At 46.8% G+C, this 21,300-nt stretch overlaps 1 protein-coding gene across 1 annotated transcript in view; it reads left to right on the top strand.

The window, feature by feature from the left end:
- The first annotated feature begins 337 nt into the window (after positions 1-337).
- The window catches only part of LOC149361716 (neprilysin-1-like), a 75,194-nt gene continuing 54,231 nt past the window's right edge, over positions 338-21,300 (top strand). Inside the window, exons 1-9 of the mRNA XM_089568133.1 lie at positions 338-366; positions 7,064-7,185; positions 10,469-10,549; positions 12,066-12,227; positions 12,654-12,740; positions 13,158-13,360; positions 16,237-16,419; positions 19,219-19,305; positions 19,921-20,051. Coding sequence (XP_089424259.1) covers positions 338-366; positions 7,064-7,185; positions 10,469-10,549; positions 12,066-12,227; positions 12,654-12,740; positions 13,158-13,360; positions 16,237-16,419; positions 19,219-19,305; positions 19,921-20,051 — 1,085 coding nt within the window. The remainder of the gene's footprint in view (positions 367-7,063; positions 7,186-10,468; positions 10,550-12,065; positions 12,228-12,653; positions 12,741-13,157; positions 13,361-16,236; positions 16,420-19,218; positions 19,306-19,920; positions 20,052-21,300) is intronic.

Below are 21,300 nucleotides of genomic sequence, written 5' to 3'. Positions count from 1 at the left end.
GACTGGTATAGCGGTTAGTTGCTGTGACCCTCCACATCGCACGGAAGCCGCAGCGTCGGGACGACATGCGTGCTGTGGGAGGAGAGAAGGATATGGCGCTTGCACCGTCAAAGTTGTGTCTGCCTACTCCCCAGCTTAGGTCTAGACAGCCAGCATACACGGCACGCCTGAAAAAGAATAGTGCTCAGCGCCGCTTCAACATTCGTGATGTATATTCGCCGTTGTCCGTGTTCCAATGATCGCTGCAGCGCGACTATCGGGTGAGCAGAACTGCCGCTCAAATCGTCGAAGCAAGCGAAGGTTGATAGTTTATGGGAGTCCCAAAGCGACTAAGGCCATGAGGGACGCCGCAGAGGAGATCTCCGGGTAATTTAAACCGCCTGGGGTTCTTTACGTGCATTGACATCGCACAGTACACCGCCCTCTAGCATTTCGCCTCCTCTGAGATGTGACCGAAGCGGCCGGGATCGAACGTGCATCTTTCGGGCCAGCAGCCGAGCACCAAACCACTTAGCCACCGCACAATCTTCATTTGGGAAAGTGTTGAATCCATTTCATGGATGTTACGGGACACACAGCCAGCGACACAAGTTTTCCCGAGCTTATTTCTCTCTCTCAAGTTTTCCCGCTTTCATCTGAGTTTCACAACAGAAGGCATGGTGCCGCTATTTGTTAAGCACGAGCTGACTGTTATGCAATGAAGCTCATCTACTGCCCGAAAGATGACATAGGACACCGGAGAGATGCGCTTGACGCGCATAGTTTTTTCAAAGACTGGTTTAGTTTATCGTGTATGGTGGTTTAGTTTATCGTGTATGGGTGTTTATACAGCGTCCTAAAGCAACTCAGGCTATGAGGGACGCCGTAGTGAAGGGCTTTCGGCCGTCCACACACTGCCTGTACGGAGACGTAGGAGGAGACGCGCGTGTAGTGAATATGGTGCTGTCTTAGAAGGCTGCTTTGGAGACATGTACTGCGGTGTCCGTTCCTTTCGGGTGTACACCAAGATATGAGAGACAGGTATTTCCTTTTCTTAGAACCAATTTTCATTTCATTTCATTTTCCTTAAGGCCCTTACGGCGCGGTTCGGGTATCCACCGAGATATGAGAGAGACAGGCATCGTTTCCTTTCCCTGAAACCAATTTTCTTTTCATTTTCCTTTCCTTACGGCGTGGTTGAGATGTCCACCGAGATATGAGCTTCCTGGCGCACTGTTTCTTTTTTTATTTCTGATATTTTATTTCTTTAATTTCTTTTTATTCTCGATTCTGTGCTTATTTTTATTCTTTTTTTTATTAGCGAGTCGGCGGCCACCTGCGCCGCGCGTGACGTCGCTCGGTTTCGCGCATGCGCACAAGTGGAAAATGTGGCCTGCCGGCTCACACGAAGCGCGGTGGTGACTAGCCTAGTGAAGCTTTTCGCTTCAAAAACCTTGAGCAGTACTCACACAAAATGTAGGATGCAGTCATTGCCCAGTGGTTTAGGCAACGTTTGGTTACTCCATGTGGAAGGTCAGTGGTTGTACAAACCAGAATACACAACTAAACAATGGTGACTCAGTGGTTGTGGTGTTCAGCTGCTGACTCGAAAGACGCGCAGGTCCGATGCCAGCCGTGGTTTTCCCATTTCGATGGATACACGGGCCTTCAGCATTTCGCCTCCATAGGAATGCTAGAGGCCCGTGGCCTGTGCGATCTCACTGTGCGTTAAAGAACTCCAGGTGGTCGAAATTGTCTCAAGACCGTCACTACGGCGTCTCTGATAGCTTTAGTCGCTTTGGGACGTCAAACCTCATAAGTCAACAAAGAACCACCAACAATACCATTACCCGTACACATCCGCAAAACCTTACATCGCTTAGATGACCCTCCTGTTAGTCTTAGTAAACAATAAATCTACGCTCATCAAGAACCCTCTTCTAAATGGAGTGACTGCTCTAGAAAAGCAGAAACAGAAACAGAAGTTCATGGGACGTGCGCAGTTACCCCATTTTCAATATGAACATCCACCAACTAGCCCAGTTTGCCGCTGTACTACCTCAAGAGGCAACCTGATTCAGCTTAAAGCATCTGTCTCTCTTTTCTTCCACTTTCGTATGCGCTGCACCCATATTGATAATTTTGTTCTCCCACGCGGCGCATAGGTGACAGCTGGGCCGGCGTTAAAGCGGTGCGCCTAAGAGACAAAATCCGGAGCTCTCTATTAATTAGGACGGCGAACTAGGCTAGTATACAGATGCATACTCAGGTTAAACCAGTCCAAGTATTGCGATGAAGGCGAAATTCTAGAGGCCCGTGTGCTGTGCGATGTCAGCGCACGTTGAAGAACCCCAGTTGGTCGAAATTTCCAGAGCCCTTCACTACGGCGTCCCTCGTAGCCTGAGTTGTTTTGGGACGTTAAGCCGCAATGAACCAACCAACCTAGTATTTTTCGCCGTAATTTAACTTCAGCATGAGGTTTGTACTTGCCGCCTCTAGTATCCTGCAGTCTCAGTTCTCAGTGCTATCTCAGTTGCGTAGCCGGGTTTTAAAAAAAATTGCGCCGCATTAAATGCTGTAAACGTAAACAGTTAACAGTCTAAACAGTCTGGATTGAGTTTAGATTCTTCAAACTACACGCCCCGACAAAGCTTATAATCACACTGCACATTCCAATTTGTATCATGTGTCAGTTCCGTCGCAATCATACCTTACTTTCAGTCGCGATGCCTTGGGGAACAAAATTTATCTGCTGATAAGTGAGTTGGAAGGTTGCGTGCCTGCCGTACCTCGAACAAGTTATATTCCAACTCTATACGTTCCGACTTGTGAGACAAACTCCGGAAATCGTTTCCCCGCTGAACATCTAGCCAACTTCTGCGGCCAACTACCAGCCGGCAGGGTCCCGTACCACGAACACGCTGGCCACGCGCGTTTTTGCGGTCGCCACCAGTAGCGTAGCCAGGGGGGGAGGGGAGGGGGGGGGCTTAAATGGAGCTTCAGACCCCCCCCCCTCCCCCCCCCCCCAAAAAAAAAAAAATTCGAACTGTCACGCACCGCTGAACAAAACAACCGCCTGCACCGTAAGTCATTCGGGATTTTGTCACCTACGTCTTTTTCTGACTGGAGAAGACATTTTGGCGCGAACCTTGCTAACTCGGTTGGATTTCGTGGCAACGCCCATGCACCTGCAGTCACGTAACGCAAAGAGCGCTATCCTAACGCAAACTTTTCAAGGGCCTATCCATGGCAAGCGGGCTCGCAGCGGCATCTCGCGGCGGCCGTGCATTCTACGGAGTTTCGCATTTCAATTCCGCAACTTAATCGGCACATATAGTTCTCAAAAACTTTTGACTCGAAAGCTGCACTGACACTTCAGAATTCGTGCTTTAGATTTCAAAATAGAGAACTTCAATTAATTTAATATTCTTAGAAGCTTTTGAGCCAAAGTTGCACTGACTTTTTTAATCCCGTACACCGAGCCGTACAACGAGAAAAGCCGAATCAACACACTATGAGACAAGTTGAGAAAGCACGCCGTGAGGTCCGATGAAACGAAGCGTTGTTGTGCCCTCATGTCACAGAAGAGAATATTATCCATTTTATCTTCGCACTTCCAATGTATGTTATGCAAAATTCCTCGTTTATGCATGTGGTCGCTATTGCAACTAAAATGTCGGTACAATTACTCGCAACACATGACCGGTGACACCTGCTGCTTCGCAGTACACTGGACCAAAGGACAGCGTCCGTGAGATTTTTCTGTGTACAAAGATGTAAATGTTCTTCAACGATAAAGATTCACTAAAATATTTGTCCCCTATACTTGCTCATATCACGGCCTTTACGTTTTTTATATCAGCGGCATCCACTGCTTTGCTGGTTTCGGACTAATATAGTTCTAGACTTCGAGTAATATTTTCTTTTTACCAAATACGCAAAAACATAGAAGCATTGGTATCATTTATGTCTGCCACAACTTTTAAGACATACGAATATATTGTTTTAATTAAAAAACTACATATTTCATTTGTGTAGACAGTGAGTAGCTTTATCTAATACACAGTAGCATTGTCAATGGCAATGCATTTATTGTTCTTGCGTTTGATCCCTGCACAATTTTATGAGAAGGCAGGGCTGCAACATGAGCCCCCCCCCCCCCCCCCCGCCCCCCCACCCCCGAACAAAATTTCTGGCTACGCCATTGGCCGCCACCTGTGGCTATCGACTCGTGGCGAATTCTTTGCCAGCTGTTAGCCGTGGCTGCTTGCAAAGCTGTTTTTTTTTTAAGGCGTACGCCTTTCTTGGCTCGTGAGTGGTGTGGACGGAAGCTGTAGACGGAAATTTGTGTACGGAAGTTTGTTACGGAAGTTTGCGGACGGAAGTTGTCCGCAACGAACTGTCAATCATACGTTCTATGGTAAACAAAATGTTAAAGTTACTATACAACACTTCATAAGCAACACAAATGTAATGCGAAAAAATAGGCAAAACCAAAAAAAAACAAAAACAAAAATTAAAAAATAGTGAACACTAGAAAAAGAAAAAAAACAAGCAGAAATGGAGAGACAAAGAGAGGACAGGAAAGGTTTTCGCATTTTCACTCTTAAGCAGACTTAAGAGCAATCCTGTAATTTTTTGTTCTCCTTTGCCGCAAGGAGTCACGTAGATACGCTGATCTATATTTACATGCACAGAAATATACCCATTGTTTGTCTACTGCACGCTGTGGTTTGAAAACATTTTTTTCATGGCTTCTGTGTTTTGGAAATTCTTCCTATCTCCATTCACAATGGCAGTGCTGCCGGGAGCTCTCCTTCTGAGTGTGTTGGGGCGTAGCACAAATTAGGCACTCACTACGGCAGAGGTGTGGACACGCTAATCTAATTCGTTGAACGTCTGCTCTTGCAGCAAAGGAAGACCAGGAGCCGTTGCACCGGCAGGGGGACACCTGTAAGTTCCAACTGCTTTATCATCGCATCGCCATGAATAATTATCAAAATTAACTTTTATTCTCGTTTGGGAGCATAAGATTATATTCCCAAATTGAAGGCCTTCAACATCGAAGGCAAGCCCACTTTTTTGAATTTCATGAATTGGCAGTGTGGTCAGAAATATTGAAATATATTTAGATACAAAAGATATGCTTTTGTAAAAATGTTGAGCTGGCTTTCTCACAACGCACTCTTGAAGAATTACGTCGCTGTGCCTGGGTTTTTCTGCGAAAACCACATCAACTGCTTCTACATCATAAAGTACAGGATTCTGCGTGCGTATCTGCTGCGTCAAAAATGGAAGCGGCACCATTTTGTTAATGTACACTGCGTGAAAGCGATCCCAGCGAGCCTAGACAAGCGCATTTTTAATCGTAGATATTTCGTACCACAATGTCGATTCAAAAAATTAGGAACATGGGCTCGCTTTATATATAGAGAGCCTTCAGTTTTCAATGTAATCTTGTCCTAAAAACAAACAATAAAAGTTATTTTTTGTTGATACCTTCCTGTCTTAGTCTAGGTATATAAAGTACATAATGTCCGCCGTGCTCTAAAATCCAACGGTAGAGAGTACACTCCCGATGTATATTTTAGTTTTTTTGGAACACAGATCCTTAAACATTAACAAGAAATCATCCGGTATACTTGAACACCGGTGAAAGTTCGACGTCTAAAAAAAGATCGCCAACTATTATACACATGACTGCGCCTCTAAAGTGGTTTTCACAGCGTACAATTTGTTTGAGCGTGTGTGCGCCGGGCATGCCCACTAGTAAGCTGCCTCTGTAAAACCAGCCATTCGGAACGCCACTCAACCCATACAACGCAAAGTCAGTATGACTTCGCCGACTTGGCCCGGATGCCAAAGTTTTATTTAACACAGTAATTGGAATATTGACGATAAAAGGCGGACAGTGTGTGCTTACTTGTGTATTGCATGTCTTCGTCCACTCGGGTCTTTCATCTTCTCTCTCGTGTTGCAAGAAAAATAGGTATGCATTTTTTGGAGAAAAAACTTGCAATTGATTACGATAGTCGGAAACTCGCAATTTGAACGCAGCTCTTCAAACTGCACCTGCCACCGTTGGCACGTTCTCCGGTTGGCCATTCCCCCACTGTCGCCGTGGCAGGTGGCGTTTCGCTCTCCTACTGCCGGCCAACAAGACACCAGTCACGCGCCGTAACACGCCACCTGTTAGGTGGCGTGTTACGGCGACTACGACGCCGAACGCAGGAACGGCCGGTAGCTGCGCTCTGAAATTTTCTTACTCTCCCTGGGCCTTCGGGTTTGTTTTGAACCTTTAAGTTCGTATTTAACTTAACTCGGACTATCTCCAGGCTATGGACCAAAACCTCACTCTGGAAGTCGAACGGAAAGATCACTTCTTAGTGATTTCTCAAAATTTTGCGACACTACCAAATTCTTGATATTGTTTTTTTTTAGTTTCGGTAATTAGCTAGTGTAATACGGAAGGAATGACTGTTTTGCTTTCACTCCTCCAACACGTAGGCTGTAAAGGATTCACATTAATAAGAGTAATTCAGAACTCGTTGGCGGAATAGTCGCCCAGCGACGCATAAATTATGAATGCTGGCCACTGCAGTCGTGTCTTCTATCAGCCAGGCAATTCTGTAGTACAGAGGCAAACCGAATAAAAGCTGAGCATCGTCTACATCGCATTTCATACTTCGTCGCAATGTTACCGAGGAGCCTGCCGTCGAGGTTAGCTGAGCTGGTAGAGCGACTGCTCCGGTGAAGGGTCCCTGTCCCGGGTTCGAGCCCCGGACCCGACAAGGACGCATTTTTCTTTAACTACGAAGTTTCTGAGAAAGCTGAATAGCTTTCCTTTGTAGCCATGTGGCTGTGCTCGGGTGGACGTCAATGAGCAATTACTCCCTTATTACAAGTCTACTCCACCTTGGGGGACTCGTCTAAACATTGGGCCACTGCATAGGTGCCCTAGTGCCTCTTTATTGCTTAGGGGACAGCAGACTACGCTTGATTCATTCTGCGAACACGCGCGTATTGATGTTCACTGTACCGGGTTGCACTTTTCCCTTACCCCGACTCTTGTGCACGACCACAGTGAGCCGGTGGCCCAGCCGGACAGCTTTCTCAACACATGCGTCACCATCGTGGCCGTCCTGATCGTCATCACCCTTATCGTCATGGTCGTCATCCTTCTCAAGTGCTTCTCCGGCCGCGAGGGTGAGCAGAACACCGCGTTCTTTCTCATGAACGTTTTGACATAGGTGCAGTTGGAAAACAGCCGCGGAGCGCACATGCGATTGCCGCCTAGGCGATGGCGCTGCGGTCGCTTTAGGGGCGCGTCGTCTGCTACTTCCAGCTTGAGGAGCGCAGCAGACGGTGGCTCACGTGCCTACAAAAACGTATTTCAGAAATACAAACATAGTTTTCGCCTTTATCTATTCTGTATTAAAGAAACGAGATGGTTTAGTTGCATTTATAGCCACAACTTTAGGCGGGCACGTTAATGACATGTTGCCAAATGGCTGCTCGTCTCGTTGCGACTTCTTAGCTGGACAAACTTCAAGGGAGGCGATGTAGTGAGGAAATGCTGTGTTCTGGCATGGAAACTTAAAAGCTCGTTGTTCGAGCTTTTATAACCCCTGCGTGCATGCATGCCGGGCAAGTTAGTTTCTTTAGCCTCCCAGAAGCCGGTTTCAGCGGCTTCTAAACTTCACATTTCGTATTGAGCGAGGTGATTTTACAAAGTTAATCGGAGTTTGCTCCCAGGCCGAGGCTGCGAAGTTCATTAGGTATTTCAATTACTTCTGGGAATATCAATCTTTTATTTCCTAACACAACTCATAAAAGAAGCAAAGGGAATTTTTTTTAAAGAGATGCTTTTCTGCTGCAGTCGCTGCTGCAAGATGGGCACTAAGGGGCACGTAGTTCGCGAAATTTAGTACTGTTACTGCGACTTCAGCCGCAGTGTTGAGGTGTTCTAAGCGACGTGCAATAGTTGTTGCCGTTCACATCGCCAAGGAAGGTAAGCAATAATGGTCAACAGAGATGCGGTCTCCACAAGGATGACGAAGCGGACCTGCAAACTACTGTGCACAGCCATACGTGGGCGAAAATCAATACGTAGGCAAAATCCAAGAAGTGAACATCAATAGTGACCCGCCGCTATAGGCAGCCGCACCCGACGCTGACGATGCGAGCCATTGCGAGCCAGCGTAGGCCAGTTGTGCAGCAAAATGGCCACGTGACCAAAAAAGCGCAGCCATATGGCGTCTCGGCAGCGAAAGGAAAACTAAGAAAACTAATGTGGTAGTGTCACAAGCCTATAGACAGCGCTCACGTCTCTTTGAGATTAAAGCCCCGGCAGAGCTAGGGCCGCATCCCCGGAGCAAATTTTCCAACTGTCCTTATCTAAAAACGTTGTTTCTCATTCCCGTCTATCTCTTTCGCGGTGAATTACTGGTGCCATCTTTCACGGGAGTGGGCATCGTTATCTCATTCCGTGGCTGCCCGAAAAATTAGGACAACCTTGACGCATACGGCTCAACCTTCACAAGCAGACATGCTTTTGTGCAACCTCCTACAGCGGACACGTACAAGCGCAAAAAAAAAACACGGACAGAGAAAGAGACTTGGACAACACGAGCGACAACACAAGAACAAAGTGCTCATGTTGTCCAAGTCTCTTTCTCTGTTCCTGTTTTTTTTTTTTTTTGCTCTTGTACGTGTCTGCTATGAACCAACTAGCCCAAAGGTCTGTGCTCCTCCTACAACGGAACTATTTTATCTACCATTGTGCTATTGATATTGCTTTCTCCGGCGGTCCTTTACCTGAAACACCAGCACCGTGGCACTTCGCTTTCGCTCGGTATAACGGAGCACTAACAGGCTAGACACAGTGGTTGCGACTCTGCCGTTTTATGAAAAGGGTGGTGCATTTCATGCGCGCACCCTGTCGGTCTTGCCTCGAATGCTCGAAGATGATCTTCTCCAAAAAGTAACACTTGGCTGCAAGGGCTTATTTCTGAAGCAGTGACGTTCATAAAATTTAGTTTCACCTGCAGTCCTCCCCATTCGGATGTGCAAACACCGTGTCGCCGAACCCCAGTATCACGCAAGCTATTATGTGCAGCACAGCAGTGGCTATTTTCACTTTATTTTTCTTTCGCCCCTTTCCCCAGGCCTGCACATCTTTGTATAAATCACTCGGATACTTAACACAGACTACCTACCGGTACACATGACCACAGACAATTAAGCAAGCTTTTCGCATTACCCCTGAGCCATGCACTCGCTTTACTGTAACAGTGGGATCTGTCACACAAGTTTTAATGCGTTAGATTTAAGTCCACCGTTGCGCATAAACTGCGGCGTCGTCGTCGCCGTTGTGAGCGAGAAATCCCCGGACAAGCAACCTAGGCTGACCGCCTAGGTTGCGTAACCTTGTGGCGTCATCACAATCTGCCCACCGGATTGCGAGAAAACGGAGCACCGTGGCAGGTAACAGTCAAATCAATGATTGGTCGCTTGGGAAAAGCCACCTGGGTCGCACAAGCCCGACCTGTGCCAGCGCCTGCCATCGCAAGGCAGGGACGCATCGCTTAACCGCTCCAACACTGCGCCAGAAGGGGTATGAGGACTCCCAGAGATCTAAGGGTGCAAAGTCCAGCAGGACAAATTCCGCACACATGTGCGTTGACCTGTTCACGCTAGCGCGTCACACCTTTAAGGAGGAGCTTGAGTGTCTCCTCCAGTATCTGTTTTCAAGCTGGATGAACATGCCACTGTCAGCGGGGGTGCTTGACCTCCTTCTCAATGTAGTTACTGTTCTGGACGAAAGCATTTTTGAGCGGGAAACCATATATGAACGCCATTGTTTTTCAAATAATGTAACATTTCACAATAACGAAAAATATATCCGTAGATCACCCGACGGCAGTTTTGCTACTTTTTTTCTATTAACGTTTTTGCGATTGTCTCTTTCTCTCTTTCTTCTTTCGCTCCCACCTTCCTCCCTTCCCTTACGGCGCGATTCAGGTGTCCGCCGATATATGAGAGACAGATAGTGCGCCATTTCCTTTCCTCAAAAACCAATTTACAATTTACAAAAGCGTTCCCCATTGGTTTTCTAAGGCAGTCTTAACTGTTCGATTCGATAGAAGGAAACACTTTAAAAGGAGGATATTGCTACATACCAGAATGAACCATTACGTGCAATATTTCCATTACAGCATCTTACAGTTTGCCAATTTGGTTTTGGTTTATGGGGTTTAACGTCCCAAAGCGACTAAGGCTATGAGAGACGCCGTAGTGGAGGGCTCCGGAAATTTCAACCACGTAGTTTTCCAATTTCCAAAATGTTTGTCCGAGAATCTTGGATATTTGCGAACCACTTGCGCCTTGTAATTCTGGCCTTGGTTAATTGCCACACTATAGTGTCCTAATGAGTTTTGAGTTCTCTACCTGTATTAACTCCGTTCCACTAACGCCCTCCTACTTGCAGAGTGCCCGCGTGCTGAGGGCCCCTACAACCCGTACAGCAACGTGTCGCTGACGTGCGAGTCCGAAGACTGCAGGGACTACGGTAAGGGCATCCGCGGCACCCTAACGCCGTTTTACCTTACTTATGAAAGATACAAGTCTCTACTAACGTTGAATACCATATTTTAATGCTAGAAGCCAGGAGGAAACCAGTTTGAAAACAGGAAAAAGAGTGCTTGTCACGCATACTTACAAAGCAATCCTTGAATGAATGCTCAAACATTGTTCTTTCATACAGGAGTGTCCAGTGCATACATCTGGCATTACGTATTTTCTGGAGTGTCACTAAAGTTTAATACGACAAGCTGCACCTGCTCGGCAAGCGTGGGGCTGCATATGCAGGCTGAAATACGAGGTCGCGCACAATATGACGTGAAGCATACGAGCCATGACCGAAGCTCACTTGATGAGGCGGCGGTGACGGGGCTGTAGCTACCAGTGTTGCAGAAGAAAAACCTGAAAGAATAGTGCGCCCGCTCAGTGTTCCCAAAAGCCAGATGCTGGTTGTTGTAGGCTATTACACTGCAATGAAACGCAATAGCGCAGCAGCTGCTGCGCTGGAGGTCACATTCCATGCGCGTTAAAATTTGCGCACCGGTATGTTGAATAGTTCCTAGCCTCAGCCGCACTCTGTAAGCAATAGTAGACCTGTATTCCGACATTCTGTCTTATGTCATGCCGAATGATGCCGCAATTTAGAGCGGGCTTCCAAGGAATCCAACGCTCCAATTTTTGCTTCGCTCACTTCTGTCATGCGGTAAATAATTCAGCATCGTTTTCTTGGAGACTAGTTGGTTCATGTTTTCAACGCGGAATTCTTTTTAGAGCAAGACATAAAGCGTACAAGACGGGCGCTAACTGACACAACTGTTTATTAAGAAAGAATGTGCGCACGTATAAACACCGAAGATTACATTCGTCATATCAAATACTTCAAATCTATTTTTCCCCAAGAAATATTCCTTTTCAGTTCAAGCAGACTGAAGTGTCAATGATACACGTATCCTTTTTTTTTCAGGTGAAAAAAATGGCTGGGGTTCAATGCGGCTTGAACCTAGTTATACGAGCGAAAGCTCTGTTAGGCATGGTCTCCACTTTCTCAAATCAAATGTAAAGGTCAAGGGTCAGAGTCAAGGTCTGATATCCAGTGGCCATATAGTGATGATCACGAGGTGATACTACCATAGCTTGAGCCATACCATCACGCAGTCAAGCTCAGTTTGAGCTTGTGAGGCATTGAAGGTCATTGTCTCGTCCACAATGAAATCGGAAGCTGTACCCCAAGGAGTAGAGCTCTGGCTCTAAAACGCTTCTAACTATAATCTTTATGCTAGCAAACTTTGTCTTACACCCTTTATGTGTTCCGCAAAAAACAATTCCGCCTTAAAAAGTACGCAATTCAGTTCTACAAGAATGGGAAACAATTCAACATATTTGTTAACCGCGTTCTCTTAGTCTTCTAACTTCTCAGATCGTCACGCACAGTAGAGCCCCAAAACACCGCGATGTTGAGGTTTCAAACGTCTGAAGTGGTGCGCTAACCACGTCTCGGCGCGCAGGCTCCATGATGCGCTCCAGCCTGATCTCGTTCATGGAGCCATGCGAGGACTTCTACGAGTTCACCTGCGGCGGCTGGATGAAGGCGGCGCGGGTGCCCCACGAGGAGGTGGTGCACAGCACCCTCTCCGAGGTACACCGACGCGTCGAGAACGAGATCAGTGGTGAGCGCGCGCCCCTGCATATATAGTGCAGTGAAACTCTGAACAAGCCCACTTCCTGCATGCGTCCACGTCATTTCTCTGGAAACAGCACCGAGTAGTCGCTTAGCGTGTTCGTGACAGTCAGCTCATTTTCGTGCGGCAAAGCAGAAGTTTGTGCTAGTTGGTGAATATTCACAATGAAAAAATAGCGCGAACTGGACGCATTTCAGCAATCGCACCAAATCTGTAGTCTGCGTTACGGTGTCCAATTAAAAAAAATACGGTGTCCAAATAAAAAAAAACAGGTATTTAAAATTCACGACGCCTCCGCGATATAACGTCAGCGCAAAGTTTGAGCGTGCGCTAGTTCGTGCATATTACAGTTGTCGATGCGAGTTCCAGGGTGATAGGGGGTCTTACTGTAAGGAGCTTCATTGTCTCATGCAGACATCCTGAACAACACGGTGATATCGTACCGGGACCAGACGGCTACCCAGAAGGCATCGGCCCTCTACCAGGGCTGCATCAACATCGGTGAGGTCTTCCCCACCCTGCACGCCACTCTACTCGAGCTCATTATCAGTCGGTTCCTCTGGTTTCGGCCTACTATCCCTCGTAGACACGTTCGACAGCCTATTGTTTTAGCTCTTGCTGAATACTTTGAGTGGCATAGAAATAGACAAAAAAATAATCAGTCTTAAAAGCAAACAGCTCTTTCAGTGAACCAGGATTAAAGGAGCTGCTTATTAAACTATACTAGTAATTGTTTGTACGAAACATTGAGCACCTTATACATCTACTCAAATTCCTTAACCACCAGGCTCCGCATTTCTGAACTTGTTTTACACTCCAGCTAAGTGATTCTGCCAATTTGTCAGCAGTATTCCGTACGACAAATTAAAACATTGAGCAAGCTTCCGAATCAAGTGTCATCTCATTCACTCGGCGCAGACCTCCGCAACAGCAAGGGAACCAAGCCCGTGGAAGACCTGCTCCAGTTTTTCGAGCTCGCGCAGTGGCCCATGCTGAACCGGACGGCGCAGTTCCGTACCTTCTTCATCCTGGGCAACATCATCCGGGAGCTAGGCCTGGATGCCATCATCTCCGTCCGCGTCGGAGTGGACTACCACAACAGCGACAGATACCTGATATACGTGGGTACACCGGCTCCTCTTGCTTTGCGTGCGTTTGTCCGTATATCATGCACACGAGGGAACAGGTGCAGGTGCAGCTCAGTGCAAGTGCACAAAGCGACGGCACTGTGCACTCTGAAAGAATAGGTCGGTCAACTGGGTTAAGTGGCGGCGGCTCATGGGAGTAGTAGCACCAAAGCAACGACGAATGAAAAGCAAAGACGGGAGGAGTGACGACGGTCAAATGTCTTTTGTTACGGAAAACAACACTTACGTTCCCGCCATCGTCAGTTGCGCACATGACCGCTGCTCAAACAGCAAGCCACTCTATGATTTGATCAGTTTAGTCCTTGAGGTTACCGTGCATGTTATGCCGTTGTTATGTGAAAGATAAGGCATCAGTGCACTCTCAGAAGTGATGGCGTGCTGTGACCGCCTTTCGACGAAGCAGAAACATCTCCCGTATTTCACTCCTTTTTCCTGAATCGCCGCAGCCACAGCCAGTGTAGGAATACTTCTACTCGTTCTGGTACATAACTTCTGGAAAAAAAAATCCGCCGAGCGGAACTTTCGGTTGGAAGGAGAGTGCTCTACCGCTCAGCCGCCGCTGAAGCCATCGTTACCGCATTTAAATAAGTATACGCACTTCGCTCTGAACCGCTCCTGCTGTTCTGCATATATTTTCCGAGCTTCAGTAATAAAATTAGCCAGTAATTCGAATATTGCTGCCTTGTAACAGTTCCCACAGCTCAGTAAACGATGAAACAAGCCAAGCCATAGCTGCACACCGCAGGATTCTTAATTCAAAAGCAATTTTATGACGTAAGGTATGTTGACGGTCGGCTCTTTGTTACGAGGATAACTGGCGTCCTCTTAGATATTTTATTGAAATAAAAATCCAGTGTAGCTTAACTTTCACGTTGATCATACAAGCCATACTAGAACTGCAACATGACGTACTTACGGTGTGGTTTCACCGCGAATCAGGGAGATTTGAGGGAATTTAGCGGTAATGTTTTCTTTCATTGGTATCATGAGACATTTTTGCGAAGTGTTTTTTTCTCAGGAGATCGCTATTGTAGAACGATGGTATGAATATGAATGACATACCCCCAAAAGCATATTCTTTTTTCTCTTGACGTTACACCTGTATTTTCTGAGAAACGTGCACAGTTAGGAGGCAGGCCACTCTCACATACGTAATCCGGTTCATGCCATCGATGAATCTTACTTATTGAGAAACAGAGCTATGACAGTTTTTTCCAGCAGCTAAAATGAGATCATCTTTTTCATTCAGTGGATTCGGCGGTGGATGTGTTTTCCTTCCTGTCAAATGTGTGGCCAACATGCCACTCTATCCCACATACTCTGGGCTTGCCCTCGGGACTACCCCCCTAGAGGCTTGCAGATCTCGAATCCAGACCAGTGGAAGGCCGCATTGCTCAGCTCCGACTCAGACACACAGATCCGGGTTGTGACAAGAGCCCTAGAAGTCACCGAACGCCACGGGCTCATGGCCACTTGATGGGGCTATAACACCACACCGTCAGATATATCTGTCGACAAAAATAAAGTTTATCGTCCTCCTCCTCCTCCTCCTCCAAGAGATTCAGATCACGGAGGTAAAAAGAATATGCCTATTTTACAACTCCTTTTGCCACCAGATGGAGAGAGAAGGGAGTTCTTCTCTCTCCTACTGTGTGCTAAAAGAGGCATTTCACTCCTTAGGCAATTTTGGCAGAGTAAGCGGTGCCAGAGGATACCACGAAGGTCAAGAGAGAGGGCGTGCGCTTGTTAGGACTAAATTTAAGCACATTGGCTACAGCTGTAAAAAGCACTAAATCAGGATTTCTGGACACGTTCTTTTCTGTGACGACGCATAAGCCTGGGGAACCTTTTAGAGCGATTATTTCTTACAAGTGCTCCTGGCAAGGCAAAAAAAAAAAAAACAGCGCTCGTCCTGTTTGCACTTCGTCGTCGTCTTTAGCGCTGTTTATTCATTATGTCAGCGTACCAACTAGCCCAGGTGTCTCTTCTTTTGAAGTCTCTTGAAGCTTAGCTCCGCAGTGAGTTAGATTACAAAAAATCTTGTTGCGGTGCGTTAGCAGGCAGCGCAATCAGGGTATCGAATACGAAAGCCTACAAGACGAGCAGCCGCCGAAGCACGCAAATGTGTCCGGTGCCGGTAGATTGATACCAGGCTGCGCGCATTGATGGAGCGCTTGTTGTTTGGTTGTGACACCAGCCAGGCAAAATCATATGTTGCCCTTTGTCAACCGTCATGTTCATGCCGTGGGATTTGTTGCCTAAAATACTGGCAAGCGAAGCAAGAAGTAGAGCTATTAAGGACTAGAACTGTAGCTGCAGTATAGAAACCTGTCGCGGAGCCAAGTGAAACTGAGCTAGACTTGACATCGCAGAATTACCAACTGAAGGCACTAAACCTGTGAAACGTGAGGTAAAAGTTCCTCTGCTACCGCAGAGATATAGCATACCAATTACTGTCATGTTCAACTAAGTTTGGGTGCAGTAAATGGCATAGCATTACAAATAAATGTGCGCATTAATCGTGCAAAAATGATACTCATAGCGCTCTCGAACACTCTTAGAATAATCGGAGTCCCAGAATCTGATACAGATTACTTCTTCTAAAGGGCCCCTTCAAGGTTGAGAAGCCTGAGATTTTACTGCGGCGTGTTGTCAATAACTACCATCTCCAATCCGTCAACACAATAGCTGTCTTTGTGTCCAAACAGACGCACGCCTCGGTATTTTCAGCATTGCATGCCCGTTAAGCGCCTCTTTTCAACAAGACTACACGCGCGACCAACAACCTTGTGCATCTAGGCCTAGTTGCTAACAAGCATTCCTTTCTTTCTTCTTTCGCCTCGATGCAGATCGGACAGCCGTCGTTCGGCGTGGAGCCGATGGTGCTGCGGGGTCGTTTCCGGTCTCCGTTCTTCCGCATCCTGCACCGATACAAGATCTACATCTACCGATGCGCACTGCTCATGGGCGCCAACGTGCAGGCGGCCGATGTCGTCAACGAGATCGTGGCCTTCGAGGCCAAGCTGGCCGCTGTGAGGAGGCATTCATTGCAGCCGATGACCTTTCACTTCTCAGAGCTATAGTTGCTCTTCGTGCGTAAACGATGTTTTTCGTTGGTCCCATGCCGGTCTTCACGCATACTGAGGTTTTTTAATGCGAGAGTATTAGAGCTGTCACACCGAAAACTCTTAAGATGTCCGCTGTCAAAAAATTCTCCGATCGGTCGAGAGAGATCGCGTGACCTTGTGACGTCCTCAGAACCTGCCTATCGTAGTAGGTAGCAACCAGACCACCGTATTTTTAGCAATCTGCCACCATGGCAGGTGTCAATTAAATTAAAAATTGGTCTAGAGAGGCCACCTTACATCCTGATGTCATCACAACTCTCCTGACGAGTTGCGAGGAACCTATCAATATCTGCGATATATACGATGTATGCCAATGTTGGCACCGTCACAGCAAAGGAGATACCTGCTTAAGCAGAAAGCGGTCTTAATATGCCGGCTCATGGACAGGCAACTACAAAGAACCTGACGAAAACGCAAGCAAAAGTTTCAACAGAAGCTGCAACAAATGTTAAATCTCTTCCTATCGCATTGCACTCCTAGGGCGGCTTCAGCGTCTCCGTAGTTTTTATAATGCACTGACAGTCATGATCAACAACACTGCGCGAGAATGAAACCCACAATGCTGCGTGCTCAGTGCCTGTGAAACGCTGGGGATGGGTGGGGGGAATGAATTATTTTACGCCCGCCTGTGGTTCACCCTGCCAGGTGGCTGCTATTCATTGCCCGTCTGCAGCAGCAGAAGGCGGGACTGCGAACCGCATGGAAGCTTGCATCGAACAACCTCTTAACGTTGAGGACCAGTTGCGCCCACTAGCCTGATGCAGGCTGCAGAGGCAGGCCTGCTGGATCCTTGTTGGGCATGACAGGTTCCGGCTCGCAGGGCGGTCAAAATGAAACGTTTTTAAACACACGCTGTGCAGTCTCCCTCCTGGCGCAAGAGGCGTGCCTCCTAGCTTCCGAGCGTCGGTTTTCGATTCCGGGGACTTCGGTGACGCGCGGAGGTCCTGGCAGCTGGTTTTTTAACCTGACTCCTCGTGGAAGTGGTCTCAAGCCAACCGCGTGACCTAAGGGCCGGTCATGGCTCTTAAAGGAAGGGTTTTGGTTGTAGGCGCTGAAAGCTTAAAATGTCCCAATATTGTTTTGGTACTGGCTTTAATAAGCCCGGGCCATCACATCAATGCCCACTTTTCAATATGAGCCCGGCTAGCTCCGACCAGAACACTCCCACCAAGCAGATGTGTCAACATCGGGAGGGGGGCGGGGGGGGGGGGATTAGGGGAGGGGTCTTGGGATGGATAATTTACTGCCGGTCCGTGCCGAGGAAGGACAGGGCCAAAGCGACATCCGGTGGCTTGAACCTCCGAAAGGAATATCCGGGTGGCACGAATCACAGCAGTAAACGCAGAAAACTGCTTATGGATCCGAAGGAACCGACGGGTCTTCTCGGTACGGGCCAGCGGTCACCTGCACCATGTTAGTATTTACTTGTCTCTGGTAGCGGAGTCCCGGACACGTCCGTTGTGAATGGGTGCCCTCAAATTTGCCATCTCTCTTAATCCATTACCAGCATCCCATTTCCCTTTTCTACATCCTATTACAATCTATTCTCGCTGTTTCGCCTAGTACTGTCAGCATTCTTTAAAGATAGGCTTTAAGAGTTACAACAGCGTTTTCTTCACCGTAGCCTTATCAGGAGCTTGTGCATCAGCATACAGCTGGAACATGCAAACTAGTATGCTGATTACCTTCACTCTCATTTCTATTAAGACGTGGTTATCCGTCGAAAAAGGCCGTCTTCAAATCACCTTTAGTGTCGCATTTTGCCATAAAAATATGTTCTCCGCCACTCCATTCAGTCATCGATAAGTAGGAACTAGCCTCGACATAAATACATACAAACCACTTTAAGAAATTTGATTTTGAAGCTCTTTGGCATCCTCCATCACAAGGACAATAAGTGTTAACTGTATCAACCACACAGCCCCGGGCGAACCGCTTCAATAAGTGCCTGTAGCGCGTTCTCAGAACGAGAGGCGATGACGATTGTAAACAAGGCGCTGTTTTCTTTCGTTCTTCTCTACGGTTAGTAACCTTGACCTCAGCAATAGAACGCTCTAGCTCTGTATACGGAATTTGTGAAAAAGGATAAGCACGTCTTCAAATGGAAGTGAACGGAAATTGTTACAGCCTGTGCCGAATTCGCATGCATCTCCTCGCGAGCCACAAAAATAGCGGACCTGGCTATAATACGAAAATAGTTGTTTGTTCAATTTTCAGACCATAACGCTCTAGCATCCAGGCACAGGAGCATTTGGTAAACACGAATAACTTCAACCTTGTGTACACTCCCCGTAATCGGTGATAAAAATTGGTGTGGACGTTTTTTTGAATACCACATGCAGTCAGTGAACAATGTTGGATGACGCTTGTCAGTACTGCCAGTGTACTGGCGTATTTTTTTAAAAAAATACGCCTGTAGAGGGAACTGCAAAACCAGGCCTGGGGTGCGGCCTGATCTCGTTGACCAGAACCGACGACGCACTCCATCAGTAGAGCCGGATTTGGCAACCCTGGTGTAGTACTTGGCCGCAACCTTCCATGAACAAACCAATTCTTCGGTGCAAATGCTGTTATTGCCTGTATTTATTCCTGTTGTGTGAGAGCAAAACAGTCATGTTCTGTATATTTTAGACTCAACATGGGCAGTACAACGTTCTTATTCACTTGTACGCATTCAGAAAAAAACTGCTATTTTTATTGCAGATAATAGAGCCACCGGATGCCATCCAAAACCCGAAACGTGTCTACAACCTAATGAGCCTGAGGACGCTCGAGGGAGCCATACCAGAGGTACTGCAACAGCCCCAAGTGCTCTTGGACACCATGATGTAGAAATATCAACATTTGGCTGATTTTCCCAATAACGGTCATTCCGGTTGAACCATCTTTTAATTGTTAACGTACACTGCTCCCAAAATTTATGAAATATGCCAGGACGATGGGTCCTTTCATGCTTGAATCACATGAAATTCACGCACGACACCACTCTGCTTGTTGGTGTCATACTGACATTTGCAGGTAAGAGCGAAGTTACACGTACAGCAAGATATGTACAAAGCATTGAGAGCGTGCTCGAATATATTCCCCTATGCAGAAAAGAAAAACATGCGAAACAAACGGTCCAGTGATAGCTTGATCATTAAGTGTTTCCCATGTGTGTGGCCAATGGGCGTCCCTCTGTAACTATTCATCAAGCGTGAAGTTTTTGAGTAGACTTGTAGATAGATGACTGCCTGGGCGCTACAGAAGCTTGTAAGCGGTTCATTGCAATCATCGTCGAATTAAACACCACAGCTGCCGGTAACTCAGCCAAAGGTCGTAAGGCTGCCATTTGCGTTTGAATACCAAAATATGAGCGGCAGCCTCGAGTGGATTCATCATTGTTCTCCGAACGTTCCACCGCAGATACCGTGGTCTTACTTCATCAACGTCATCGTGCGTGACGTGGGCGTGTCCATGGACCTTACCGATCACGTGGTGGTGCTCAACCCGCTCTACCTCAAGAGGCTCTCGCGGCTCCTTAAGGAGGTCCCCAGGTGAGACGTCTCCTGTCGCAGGCAGCACGTTCTAGGCGCTGTTAGCGGCTGGCTTGGAAGGAAGCATTCAGTGCATGCGGTGAGCATTACTGTGATACACAACTCGACTGACTCATGCTGCAGTTCCAATGCACCCAAGTTCAGATGTTCACTATCTTTTTAATGTGTAGGACAACCCTTGGAATGTTACCGACTTTAAGTGAGATTAAAATCATGGCCGTTAGGCTCGGGCTTATTCGAATTCAGACTTGGTTCCTCTATAAAACTGAGTAGAAAGAGGATGAGCTTTTCACGCAGTTAGACAGCCTAGGTGTCACGTGCCCTGCTTATCCACTTAATCTTGGTCTCTTGATGAAACTTCCCGGATGTAGGCTCATGTCATTTTAAATACGGTACGCACTGTTGTGCAGTGTGGCTGAATATGGTAGATGGCTATCTTTCAAGGCCGTTCTTACTCGCCACGTGCTGCTCCGTTTGGTCGTTAGGTGGGGGCAGGTTTGATTCTCTATTTCTTACTTTAAATTCAGTGTCCCTGGCCCTGACGAAGGGTTACAGGGCGTTATATTTAACAATGCAAGAAATCAAAACCAAGTGAAATCAAATAAATGGTTAACAAATCAAAAGAAACAAAGCATCTCTGAAGGTGAAAGGCGGAGCCATATCAAGAAAAATATGGTAAAACGTTCCTTTGAAGAATGTAATGAATAAAGGAAGGCAGTTCCTCTCTTCACTAGTCTTAGGCAAAAAGTAACTGAAAGTTACATTGCTTGGACAGCATACAGTAAAAGCTTAATAGTGGTAATCTATACGACATGATAAGAATGGGTAAGAAAGGGTTTGAGCCATATGATCGCGTTTCAGGGACGCATTATGTAAAAATCTGAAAACTATAGCTGCTAGCTATTGGATAAGAAAAGCGCACTATTAGAACTTTAAACCTAACGAACATTTTCTTTTTCCTAGAAGTCAAATAGTGACCACTGTTGTGCGCTACGCATGTTTAAAACAGTCTGTAAAAAACGCATGTTCCTGCATCCTGCATGCCAACTAATACAACTGCATTTAATAACCACTATAGCCAGACCGCCAAAGAATGCGGCCAAACTTATGTTTACAATGTTTTTCTGAAAAAAAGCATCGTGATGCAAAGAGAGGTCTTCGAAGGTGTTATGGTTATTACCTAGTGGACAGAACACGCTTAGAATAAATTTAACGCTAAATGGCACAAAGCTGTTCGAGCCTTCCGTAA

Source organism: Amblyomma mixtum, chromosome 2 (assembly GCF_055824585.1).
Source record: "Amblyomma mixtum isolate Tamu chromosome 2, ASM5582458v1, whole genome shotgun sequence".
Taxonomy (NCBI): domain Eukaryota; kingdom Metazoa; phylum Arthropoda; class Arachnida; order Ixodida; family Ixodidae; genus Amblyomma; species Amblyomma mixtum.
This window is presented reverse-complemented; position numbering and strand designations above follow the sequence as displayed.